The following is a 13,144-nucleotide window of genomic DNA, read 5'->3' as shown; positions in this document are numbered from 1 at the left end:
TATTATTATTATTATTATTATTATTATTATTATTATTATTATTATTATTAACCTTTATTTATGAAGCGCTGTAAATTTACACAGCGCTGTACATGCAATCTTTTTAGTTAGACGGTTCCCTGCCCTCAGGCTTACAAGCTAAAAAGACATGACACAGAAGGAGAAGGGAGTGGTGACGGGAAAGGGTAAGAGGTCCAGCAGTTCCTCTCAACCTCCGAGGCCTGGACCAAGGCAGATGGACTGAAGGGAGGGCTTGGCTTCAAAATGGAAGGTTAATCATTATCCAGGGAAAATACATACTCACAAGTAGGATAATACATATACAGTACATAGCAATACAGGACATGGATCGATAAACAGCCAACAACAGAACATCAGATAGTAAGCGACAATTATGCGATGCCTGGGAAGGCTTCTCTGAATAGGATGGTTTTCAACTCCGTTTTGAAGAAGAATATGCTGGGTTGCATTTTGTCAGCAGCATGAAAAAGACAGTTATGTAAATCTTTTCCCTCCAAGGGGAGACCCCAAATAAAGCCAGATAAAGCTAGAATTGTTTATGTTATGGAAAACATTCAGTTTCCTCTTTTCCTTTATTCATGGTAAAAATGTACTTTCCCATGTAGACAACCACATTATGCAATGAATACACTGGGCTCTAGCCCATAAAAGCTGCTTTCAAGATTTTTATATCATATCTTATTGTCACTCTGCATTGCCAGAAGGCACTTCTGCTCATGCCAGAAGGCACTTCTGCCATGTGCCTCCATTTTGTCAATCCCTGTGTTTCTCTTTCACCTTCCCAAAGGTTACTCCAAAGGGTAAGGGGATAAACAGACTGGCATAGACACACTGGCATTGGAGTGGAGTGGTGGCGTAGTGGTCACATGCCACATGCCCTGACTCTGCCCCATTATGCTGGCATCACGCCACCTGCCCGCATGCATGGTGGGTGGCATCACGCCATTTCTTTGGCACAGTGTTTAGGCAGACTGTGCCAAAGAAACCCAGAAAAGCTGCCACCGCTGTGGCAAGGGCAGCTTTTTACCACTCTTTTTAGAGGCAGCAAAGTGCCGGATTGGCCCTGCAGTGTGCAGTTGCTGTGGGTCTGACGTGGCGCTGAAAGGGGCGGCGTGAAACCGCTGCTTTGGGGCCATATGTTTTTCCCCTAAGTGGGCTATTTGAAACATTGTGGGATAGAGAACTGCAGCAGGCAGGGAAGATACTGTTCTGTGTGAGAAGAAGTGTAAAGGAAGATTCAAGTACTGTATGTTTATTGTTTTTCCTACAAATAAAAGAAGGTACCTATAATTTTGGATTATATCAATTTTATCTGTATTTTTAAGCTAATATTTTCCAGAGTTAAAACACCTGCATTTATTTGCCTTCCTTGGAGACATTTATAGTTAACCAGACTTCATGAGATAGTTCTGAAATCAATATCCACACACTGCCTTCTGCAACATTTTAATGACACAGTCCCAATACTACTCCCATCCTGGATTGTTTACTCCTCACTTATTTTACATGGGTTAATTCCTTAGCAAATTTGAAGAAAGCATTTTTTTGGACATGAGAACACACTTGAATTACATCTGCTAGATGGAACAGCTGTTATTTAGTTGTTTGAAAGAAATGATTGCTCCTTTAACAGGAACTCTTCTACAAGTTCCCAGGGTATCAGATATAGTATAGAGATCGTTTAGCCAGACCAAGAAAACAAAAGAAAACAAAAAATATAATCCACACGGATGAGTCCCAAGAACAACTGTGTATATAATGAATCTGCCAGCTCAGAGATTTTGATACACTAACGGCCAGACTTCAAAAATCCCTTGGCTCTGTTTTTCATATTGTTAGCTCCCTTGTTATAAAGTGGAACAGCAAGCATTCTCTTGCCAAAACTCTTAGGATATTATGTCCAATTCTGATTTCACTGCTCTAGCAATATATTGTCCATATAAAGAGAAAAGAAGGAAAAGGGGGAATGTAATGATCAAAATAGCAGTTTATTCTAGTATATTATTGTTGCGGTGTGTTTCATAGAATCATAGAACCATAGAGGTGGAAGAGACCGCAAGGGCCATCCAGTCCAACCCTCCTCCAGGCAGGTAATCCAAATCAAAGCATCCCTGACAGAGGGCCATCCAGCCTGTGTTTAAAGACTTCCAAGGAGGGAGATTCCACTACACTCCGAGGGAGTGTGTTCCACTGTCAGACAGCCCTCACTGTCAGGAAGGTCTTCCTAATGTTGAGGTGGATCTCTTTTCCTGTAGCTTGCATCCATTGTTCTGTGTCCTAGTCTCTGGAGCAGCAGAAAACAATCTTGCTCCTTGAATCTTGAATTTCATTTTGTTAGCTTTGGCCCAACTTTCTAGTCTATTCAGATCATTTTGAATGTTGGTCCTGTCCTCTGGAGTATTAACTATTCCTCCTAATTTGGTGTCATCTGCAAATTTGATAAGTGTGCTCCCAATTCTGTCATCCAGATCATTGATAAAGATGTTGAATAACACTGGGCCCAGGACAGAGCCCTATGGGACCCCACTGGTCACTTCCCTCCAGGAGGAAAAAGAGCCATTGTTGAGCACCCTTTGGGTTCGGCCGGTCAACCAATTACAGATCCATTTAACAGTTACTTTGTCTAGCCCACATTTTACTAGCTTGTTTGCAAGAATGTCATGGGGAACTCTGTCAAAGGCCTTACTGAAATCAAGATATACTATATCCACAGCATTCCCTTCATCTACCAAGCTGGTCATTTTATCAAAGAAAGAGATCAGATTTGTCTGGCATGACTTGTTTCTCTGAAACCCATGTTGACTTTTTGTGATTATGGCATTGCCTTCTAGATGTTCACAGACTCTTTGTTTAATGATCTGCTCCAGAATCTTTCCTGGTATTGATGTCAGACTAACTGGACGATAATTGTTGGGATCCTCTTTTTTCCCCTTTTTGAAGATGGGGACAATGTTTGCCCTCCTCTAGTCTGCGGGGACTTCTCTTGTTCTCCTCGAGTTTTCAAAGATTATTGCCAATGGCTCTGATATTACATTTGCCAGTTCTTTTTATACCCTTGGATGTAGTTCATCTGGTCCTGAAGACTTACTGTATATTTATTTGGATCAACCAGGTATTCCTGTACTATCTCTTTATTTATTCTGTGCTGAATTTCCCCTGTTCTGTCCTTTGTTCCATTATCCTCAGGTTGAGCACCCTTTTCCTTTTCTGAGAACACAGAGGCAAAGAAGGGGTTGAGTAATTCTGCCTTTCCTCTGTCTCCTGTTAGCATTTTGCCATCTTCTCCACACAGTGGCCCTACTGTTTCCTTCTTCTTCCTTTTGCTGCGGACATATCCAAAAAAGCCCTTTTTATTGTTCTTAACCTCTCTAGCAAGCCTTAGTTCATTCTGTGCTTTAGCTTTTCTGACTTTACCCCTACAAATGCCTGCTATTTCTTTGAATTCCTTTTTTGTGATTTCCCCCTTTTTCCATTTCTTATACATGTTCTGTTTCAAACTTAACTCGGTTGAAAGTTCCTTAGTCATCCATCCTGGTTTCTTGAGACACCTCCCATTTTTCTTTCTCACTGGAACTGTTTGAAATTGTGCCTTCAGTACCTCCCTTTTGAGAAAGTACCATCTGTCTTGAATTCCCTTATCTTTTAGTGTTCCTGACCATGGGATCACCCCCAATATTTCTCTAAGTTTACTAAAATCCTCTCTCCTAAAGTCTAGAATGTGTGTCTGACTATGCCTGGCTTCTCCTTTCCATTGTATAACAAACTCCAGGAGTACATGATCACTTCCACCTAAGGATCCCACCACTTGCGCCCCATTAACTAGGTCATCCCTGTTGGTTAGGATCAGATCCAAAGTAGTTCTTGCCTCTTCCACCTTTTGGACAATTAAACTGTTTCCAAGGCAAGTGAGGAATTTGGTAGACCTTGAGGATTTGGCTGAATTTGACTTCTAGCAAATATCAGGATAGTTGAAGTCGCCCATCACTATTACATCTCTCCTTCCTGAGTGTGTGGTCATCTGTTCTAGAAAGGCATCATCCAATTCCTCCATCTGACTGGGGTGTCTGTAGTAGACTCCCACAATAATATCCTTGTTGTTTCCCTCCCCTTTAATTTTTATCCAGATGCTCTCCACCTGGCTTCCAGGATCGATGTCCTGGATCTCTTCACTGGTGTAAATGTCCCTGACATATAAGGCTCCTCCTCCTCCTTTCCTGTTTGGCCTATTTCTCTTGAAAAGGTTATACCCCTTTATTCCTACATTCCAATCATGAGACTCATCCCACCAGGTTTTAGTGATGCCTATTATATCATATTGGCTTTGTTGTACTAGGAGTTCAAGTTCAGCTTGCTTATTTCCCATACTCTGTGCATTAGTGTAGAGACATTTAAGACCATGTGTTCCCTTTACTTGCTGCCTTTGCAAACATTTTTTCCTCCCACTGTTGAGTCTTTGCACTCTTTGTCTTGTTCCCACTATTATAGTTTGGCTATTTTCTCCATCCCTTTTGCCTTCCAGAATATTGTCTCCCTCCCCCACATAATTCAGTTTAAAGCCCTCCTGATCAAATGTTTGAGACTGTTAGCAAAAATGTTTTTGTCAGCTGGCATGAGATGCAGCCCATCCCTTGCCAGAAGTCCTTCCTCATGGAACCACGGCCCATGGTCCGAGAATCCAAACTGTTCTTGGCCGCACCATCTACGGAGCCAGTTGTTTACATCTGCTATTTTCGTCTCCCTTCTTGGACCATGCCCTTCGACTGGGAGAAGAGATGAGATGATAACCTGTGCATCGATCTCTTTCAACTGCCTACCCAAAGCCTCATAATCCCTTATGATATTCTGAAGGCTGTGCCTTGGAGTATCATTGGTTCCCACATGGACCAAAAGGAAGGGGTATTGGTCAGTAATCTTGACAAATCTTGTCAACCTCTCTGTCACATCACGGATCTTTGCTTCAGGGAGACAGCACACCTCCTAAGACATCTTGTGAGGCCCAAAAACCACTGGTTCAGTATCTCTCAGCAAGGAGTCCCTCACTTCGACTACACACCTCCTCCGAGGCCTAGCAGCGGCTGTTCCCTCTGGTGGAACTTTCAGGCTCCCCTGCTCTGTTTCTGATTTATGGCAACCCTATAATAGAATTTCTTGACAAGAATTAGTCAGAGGGGTTTTTGCCTCTAAGGCTGAGAGTGTAACTTGCCCAAGGTGGGTTTCCATGGCTCAGAGAGGATTTGAACCCTGGTCTCCATCGTCCAACACTAAGAAAAATATATATAATTTATCAGTTAGCTATAAAAATTTTAATAGGTATTCAAGATAATGGTCTGAATCTTATTCCTGGTCCCAACACCCATAGAATTGATATACCGTAATTTGCTAATGTGTTGACTGTCCATTTAACAAATTTCAATTGGTTTCTGCTAGTTCAGACTAACTAATATGATCCAGGCAATTTTTTTTTTAAAAAAGCATTGGAAATCTTAACCATTCTACAAAGTAAGAGCTCATAGCAATAGATGTATCCGTTGATTAAACTGTGTATCAGAGATGTCCTTTGTATATTTGCAAAGGGTAATGGAGCTTTGATCAAACAGTTCATATGCAGCAACTGAAGCTGGACATACGCAGACTTTGTAAAAACATGAAATCCCAGTGATCAGCAGTAGAGACTAGGGATGGGAAGAATATTTTTTAAAAAATCAAAGTTCATCAAAAATGAATTTCTCAAGTGGTAAAAAACCTTAATGAGAAGAAACTTGGACTGAGAAGAATTTTCTTATTCTATATAACTTATTGTACACAAAATTTGAACTTGGTTGTTTTGTGCAGAGAGAAAGTATTGTCTGTGCAGAAGTACTATTTTCCCTGTAGAAAATGCTTTCCTGTATGGAAAATGCTGTGGTTGGGGACGTATGCCTGGTATAGACTGGCGATTTTAGGGCTCGGGAGAGCAGAGCGTTTGCACGCTCCTGAGCCCTACTGTGCAATAATGGCTCACCCCATCCACACAGGGGCAGCCATAATGATGTACGCATGGCACAGAGTCCAAATAGTGCACCGCGGTGCCGTGTGGACATCAACTAAATCAAGCCTGCCCTCATTAGAAGTAACGATGACTAAACTAAGGCTATTGTACTTTGGACATATCATGATTGTTGCATTCCTGCCCGCCAAAACAATGAATACAATACACTAATTGTTGTGTATATACAAAGGTAATGTGCACTGAAGGCTAAATCCTGTTGTTAGACTTGACTAAAGTCAACCCATTCAATTAAGGATATTTACTTATGTGTTAACTCACCATTCAACAATTGACAGAATAGGTCTAATTTAGTTGGGACTACCCAAGAGAATACCAGCCAATATGAGCAAAATTAATAATATAGGATATTTGCATAATCAGCTATAACATACATCAGTGGTAATCTGCAGCAAATGTATTTGTTATAACAGTAGAACAGTGAAGAATCACTACCAAATGTTAACCATATAGAGGCTACACATATGTGCCAGTTAATGCACAAAATTTGTGTTTGTACTGTATACTTATACATAGACATGTAAAGAATACTCATAAATGTTTTTGACAAGGAAGAATGCTTTAGCACACAGTCAGACTTCTAAGAAAATAGTAAAACATAGATTCCTTACTTTTTTGTGTGAAAAATTCAGTGATGCAAAAAAGTTTTGGTTTTTTTTGGAAAAGAGTCATAAAGTGCCAAAAATCAATAAAGATGAGCAAAAAAAAAAAGGTCATAATGTTAACCAAGCAGAGAGAAAAATTTTGAAATTATTCATTCTTGCATGCGAGAGAGAAATAAACAAAGATTGACACCCTTAATTTATGTGCATTTTCTACTGCTCCAGGTGAATAGGTACAGTACATTATGCATTATAAGTGAAAGGGAAAGTGACAGTAGTATGGCATCCCCTGGCCTAACTTAGATAAATGCCTGCATCTTTTTAGAATCATGTGCCTTCGGTTTAAGTATTTCCCTCTAGAAAAAATAAAATAAAATTGACATAGCAAATGTTACACCAGCATATCTCATTTCTCTTTGACATATAAGGGTGAGAGCGGGCTTTCTGATAACAAGGAACAAGGACTGAGTAGTTTACATGGAAGAGTCTGTAGTAGCCCAGTTTAGGCTATCTTTCCAGGGCTAGCCTAAGCACCTGGCTAAGAATGTTAGTTGGATGGAAAGTTACCTTAACACATGTACAATGTATGAATGACTAGACAACTTTATGATGGTATATTTGTATGAGTGTTGAACTCAGATTCCCTATTCTGTTGAGATTCTGGTCTCCTGAAGTGTGAAACAGAAATGTATTTCTTTCACTAAAGCTGGATTCTTGATTCAACAGGAGCTGGACTAGCAGATTTTGTGGCCAACTAGCCCAATTTTGTCTATTCCAGTTATCAGCTTTACTCCAAAAACTGATGAAAAATTGTTTCCCTTTTTACTGGCCTTTACATATTCATTTTACTATTGAGCTAAATCTGTAACAGATTTCAAACTGTGCCTATAGTAATGTGTATCAGCTATTTGGATCAGTGTATCAGATTTGTGTCTGAGCTTCTAATTAAAGCTGCATTGTTGTACAAACCATTCCAGTGCTCAGAGTTGAAAAGTAGAAATGAAGTTAGGAGATAATGAAATCCATAGTTCCTTTGTTTGTTTGCTAATGAGACTGAAAATAAAGGGGAAACAATAGCATATTCTCAAACTGCCTGTAAAAATAAATAGGCTAACGTGATCTTGTCTAGACAATTGTTAACAGTCTGTGCTCCCTCAGGAGGCCTAATGATAGCAGAACATGAGTATGCTTAGCAGCAGGACGGACAGCTCTACTAGAACCAATGACATAAAATAAATTTCACTTAGCATTTACTTGGCAAGCAGTGGCAAAGGGCACGGGCACGGTTGGCAAAAAGTGGGCGCTCCCCTGGCGACATCACCCAGGTAGCCATCAGGACATTTTTCACAGTGGTCTCCAGTTGTGTTTCGTTGGCAATCCTGCAATTAAAAGAGACAGAAGGAGAGAAATGCTTGTGGAGGAGAGGAAAACAAAAAAGTGGTTTCAGTAAAGGAAGGAATGTCTAATTCCAGTCTAGCAGAAGTGATTTCAGGAGGTGCCCACGATAAGCAATGTACAAAGACCCAATGCCTATTACGAAACTCTTCCAGGTACTGATGGATTAAAATGGAAGAGTTTTGTAAGTAGCAGTGCATTGCCAATGGAGACATTCAGAAAAGCAATGCTTGTTGGCCTGCTGGAGCTTTTTCATATAGCAGCCAGCAAGATTAAGGGTATCTCAGAAGGCATGAAGCCATTTCAACCTTGCTGAATACAACCCACATATGCCCTGTCATTAAAGAAGTTGGTAGTATTGAATGTTGTCCATAATTGAATGTACTTCAGATAAAAGACTCATGTTCTTGATGCTTACTCAGAGTCAAACTGACTTACTAATATGTACTGAGAATTACTAATGTAACAGACATAAAAAATAATACAGCCCAGTTTAAGTAATGGGCCATTCTTCTAAGGTATAATGACTGTAGGGTAGTGTGGGCGGGGCTGGCGTGCCTGGCTGCATAATTCTCAACTAAAGGAGGAAGGTAGCGCCACGTGAGCAACAAACTTACTCGGCACGTGTTTCTCTGCTACAGTGTTTATTTAGAAACCAACTTCCTTTCCCAGTGCAACAACAACAGGGCAACGAGCCGACAAATAACCAAAGGGCTTATAAGTCTTTAGTAGGACCTCCGGTGGATACGTCTCCCCGTGAGTTGGAGCCTCTATCCTCAGGTCTCCGACGTCCCCCAGAATACTTCTCTAGTGGCTCGTATTCTGCCTTCTCTCACTCGAGTGGGGCGGGCCCACACTCCCACTTCTCTCCTTTAGGGTCCCACCATTCGTCTTCTAGGCCTCTGTTCGGTGGTTTTCCCCACAACTCCTCGTCTGAGTAGTTGAACACCCCCTCCGTCCTAGGGTCCCTTAATTCTATCCCTTGGTGAGGGCCTCGCTTCCGGAAGGTAGGGTGAGCCTGCAGAGTGACTGGTACCCCGTCTCTACCTGGGCTTCTTTTTACCTGGCCTGTCCCTGACTCGACCGCCACTCCCCGTCCTCCTCTTCCGCGACGTCCTCTGCCTCCCGCGCACCACTCTCCCTCTCCTTTTATCCTCCTCTCGCCCCGCCTCTCTTTCTCTGTCTCCGCCTCCAGACCTCCTCCTTGTTCCTCTCGTCCCTCCTCCCCAATCTTACTCTCCTCCCCTTCTTCCACCTGCTCCACTTCCGTCCTCTCCGTCCTCTCTACACCTGGTTCCACCTCACTACAGGTAGTCTCAGGGGGGAAATGAGATATTTCCAGCAATAAGAGATTGGGAGATTTATTTTATTCAGAATTCTAATGTTGATGCATTTCAACAGTCTCTTACATACTGACTGATACATCCTCTTGTTGCAGGCTTCAGAAAATGGGAGAAATGAAAGTGCTAGAATTCCCCTGGATTCAGTCAAATGACAATGCTGGTGGTCACCCAGGGTGGGGATTTTGTGAATTATTGTACTAAAGAGCAACTTTTCTACTGTGAAAGGACTGAGTAGCTAATCCTTATGTATGCTAAATTATATGATGTTGTACTATGTTATGCCATTTCATTCCATTTTGTTTTATTCTCTGCATATTTGGATCATATGCTTTATGCTGTTTCTGAATGCTGGTTACTCACTGTAATACAGATTCACTGACTGACTTACTTTTCTCTATTTATTCTTAGCAAGACACAAAGCCCTCCAGAATTTAAAGAACAGAGATCAGGGTCATGTTCTTTCCTTTTCACTACTCACTGTTACTGTGCAAATGTATCAAAATGAATGGCATACAACAGGGATGGGCAACCTCTGGCCCACACTGGGTTTCCCACCTGGCTTGTGAAGTGGCTTAGGCAAGATACATTCCCTCTCCAAGATGCAGGCACTTGCAGGGGTCCTGATTGGAAATGACATGGGATTGGAGGAGTTGCTCTCTGCAGGATCTTCATGCAGTGCAGATAGCATCATGAATTTTGTATCCTCCTCTGGACCCTGACAGAGTTATTGAGCAGATTCTGCCCCCCCCCCTGTGTTCTAGAAGATTGGTCCTGGCAATTATCAAGCTGTTGAGACCAAAATGTTTTCATAGCTTAATTGGTTTTGATTGGGTTCTGCAAAAGGATGTTTGAAGTGCTACAAATCCAACCCTATGAACAAGTGAGACCCATCTTTCTCCTGCGTTTCCCTTGCAGAAACTAACCCTTCCAGGTCATGGACTTGATGCAGCAGTACTTCAAAATGAAATAGGAGGGAAATGTTGACAGTATGAATATGGAAGTTTCCCTTTCAATTGCTTTTCTCCTGAATGGGAAGATGGTCCCTGTTTTATGTCATTTCTGCATTAAGGGAGGATTTTTTAAAACACTGTATGGAAATGTGTATATCAAGAGAAAATTGAAGTAGGTATTTTTGAATTATTTTCCCATATATGATGGATTTATAAATATGTTTTATTGGTATACTGGGATAGACAAAACATGGTCCTCATGATGTTGCTGACTGCAGTTCCCAGCATTCCTCTCTATTAACTATTCTGGATAGAACTCATGGGAATTTCAGACCAACAACATCTGGAGATCTGCATTTTATTCAGCCCTGATCTAAATGTATATATACATTTCTAAGTCTGTTTTATTCTAAAAATACCTATTGGTACTTTTGAAAAAACTGAGAATTGCACTTTAAAATTCAGAGATACGTATATGAACAATAACTAATTTTTGATATATACATTAGTTTACGAAAACTTATTTCCATAAATCAAATGATCAATTTTTTGTTTTCAATTCAGTAGAGGGTAAACATTCAGTAGAGGGTAAAGGGTAAATAATAAATTATGCACATTTATGAGGGGAAAGTTGGTGGGGGGTACTCACACATTTAAAGAAAATCCCATGTTTAAATCCAATTCCATTGTATTGCCTTGATTCTCTAGTGGTGGCAATTACATTATTGTTAAATAATTATAAAATTAAATTAAATATTAAATTCAGTGGCAAATTTAATGGCCACTATTTGTAGAACCACTTGAAGCAGGAAAATGGTTTGGGATAAATCATTCACTGTTAAATGGGTAGGAAGTTGGATATATTTTCTCCAACTGAACCTGATAAAAAGCTTGTCTATAGCAACTGAAGTGATATTAACTCCTCTGCAAATCATTATGTTCACTGACCAGTATTAAAATGCGCAGGTCCCTTCTGCTTCTCTTTTTGTATCATGTCTTTTTTAGACTTAAATTGAAAGTCTCAGAACAGAGAATTACTGTATCTAATTAACAATTTGTAAGCTGCTCTGAGAGCCTCTGAGGCAGAAGAGCAGCGTATAAATACAATGAATGAATGAAAGGCTGCATCTACACTGCAGAATTAATATAGTTTGACATTGCTTTAAGTGTCATGGCTCAATGCTGTAGAATTTTGGGATTTGTAGTTTTGTGAGATATTTAAGCTTCCCTTTCAGAGAGCTCTGGTGTCCTTATCAAATGACAAATCCTAGAATTCCACAGCATTTAGCCACTGAAGTGGTGTCAAACTGCATCAGTTCTACAGTGTGGTATGATCCTAAGTCATGAGAAAGGAGATCAGAAATACAAAATCATAAAGTTGACCAGAAGCGAGTACAAGCTACTTCATTTTATGGATTAGTTACAAATATAACACATCCAATTAGATGTTTCACTTTTGTAGATGAAGTAATCAAGTTGTCTATGAAGTGCATGAAAGCACACGTACATCTTAGAGTTGACTGTTTTCTTTGCGTATAACATCTAGTCTCCTGTGCATTAACACTTGATTAAGCAAGAGTTTTAATTAAGGAATCAAGCATTTTCTATATGCATTATTAATATTATGGTTGCAAGCGTAAGACAAAGGCTCTATAAGGAATTATCACCTCTCTGTGCATACAAATGTGCTGCTTTATGAGCTTTGTACCCTCCAATAAGGTTGCAGACTCTTTATGCCTTTTAATTGAATTTCCCATTTAGGTTAAAATAATTTTAAAAGATGAACTAATATATAGAATGATAAGCTACATCAGATAGCATTTTCTTTAGTTTTAGAATGCTCAAAGTGTTCTGGGCAGTTCACAAACAGAAGAAGATTGCATTTTCAGATTCAGTAATCAGGAAAGATAACTTACTAGACAAACTCCAGATCCATCAAGACACCTGAATGCATTGTTGTTGCAATCACAAGGGCTGCATTCTCCTGAAAACGTTCGAAAAAACCCTTCTTGGCATCTCTGCAACAAAAAAGATGGGGGGGGGGGGGGAGATTAGTTTTAACTTTTTGGTTAGACTAATGCAGTGGGGTTTATGTAGGGGTGCACTTAAAGATAACCGAGAAGCCTCAGTTAGTGCAAAACATAGCAGGTAGAGTGCTGACTGGAACACAGAGACAATCCATATAACAGTATTTTTTAAAGAAATTGTGCAGGCTGCCAATACACTTCTGGTTTCACTTGAAGCTACTGGTGATGGCATTAAAAGCCCCAAACAACATCAGACCTTAATATGTGAAGAAGTGCCTTTCCCATACATACCTGTCTGAGGTCTGCTGGAAAGGGTCACCCATGGGAGCAATACACTGTGTAAAGATAACCAGCAAGGGCCTTCTGTGGTGTGACACTCCACTTGTAAAATGCCCCCCTTAGAGGTCCAAATCACTTCAACACTGGCTTCTTGCTCACACTAGGTTGAAACCTATACATCTGAATCACAGAATTGGGACCTCCATGGTTCATTGAGTCCAACACCACACTCAGTGTAGGAATTCCATCTAAATAATCCCCATCAGGCAGCTGTCCAGATATGCAAAGAAAGAGACTCCACTACTTTGCCAGCTAATCCATTGATAAACTGCTCTTACCCACAAGACATTCTTTCTATTTTTTAATCAGAATCAACCCTCGTGTAACTTAAAACCATTAGATGTGGCCCTACCCTCTCAGGCAGCAGAGAATAAAACCTCCACCTCCTTTCTGTGACAGCATTTTTAGATACTTAGCAGTC

General features: G+C 40.5%; 1 protein-coding gene across 1 annotated transcript in view; it reads right to left on the bottom strand.

The window, feature by feature from the left end:
• The window catches only part of LAMA4 (laminin subunit alpha 4), a 141,370-nt gene that overhangs the window by 96,247 nt on the left and 31,979 nt on the right, over window positions 1–13,144 (bottom strand). Inside the window, exons 2-3 of the mRNA XM_042441753.1 lie at window positions 12,274–12,375; window positions 7,924–8,048 (exon numbers count right to left, since the gene is read on the bottom strand). Of these exons, the coding sequence (XP_042297687.1) occupies window positions 7,924–8,048; window positions 12,274–12,375 (227 nt within the window). The remainder of the gene's footprint in view (window positions 1–7,923; window positions 8,049–12,273; window positions 12,376–13,144) is intronic.

This window comes from Sceloporus undulatus, chromosome 1, assembly GCF_019175285.1.
Source record: "Sceloporus undulatus isolate JIND9_A2432 ecotype Alabama chromosome 1, SceUnd_v1.1, whole genome shotgun sequence".
Lineage (NCBI taxonomy): Eukaryota > Metazoa > Chordata > Lepidosauria > Squamata > Phrynosomatidae > Sceloporus > Sceloporus undulatus.
This window is presented reverse-complemented; position numbering and strand designations above follow the sequence as displayed.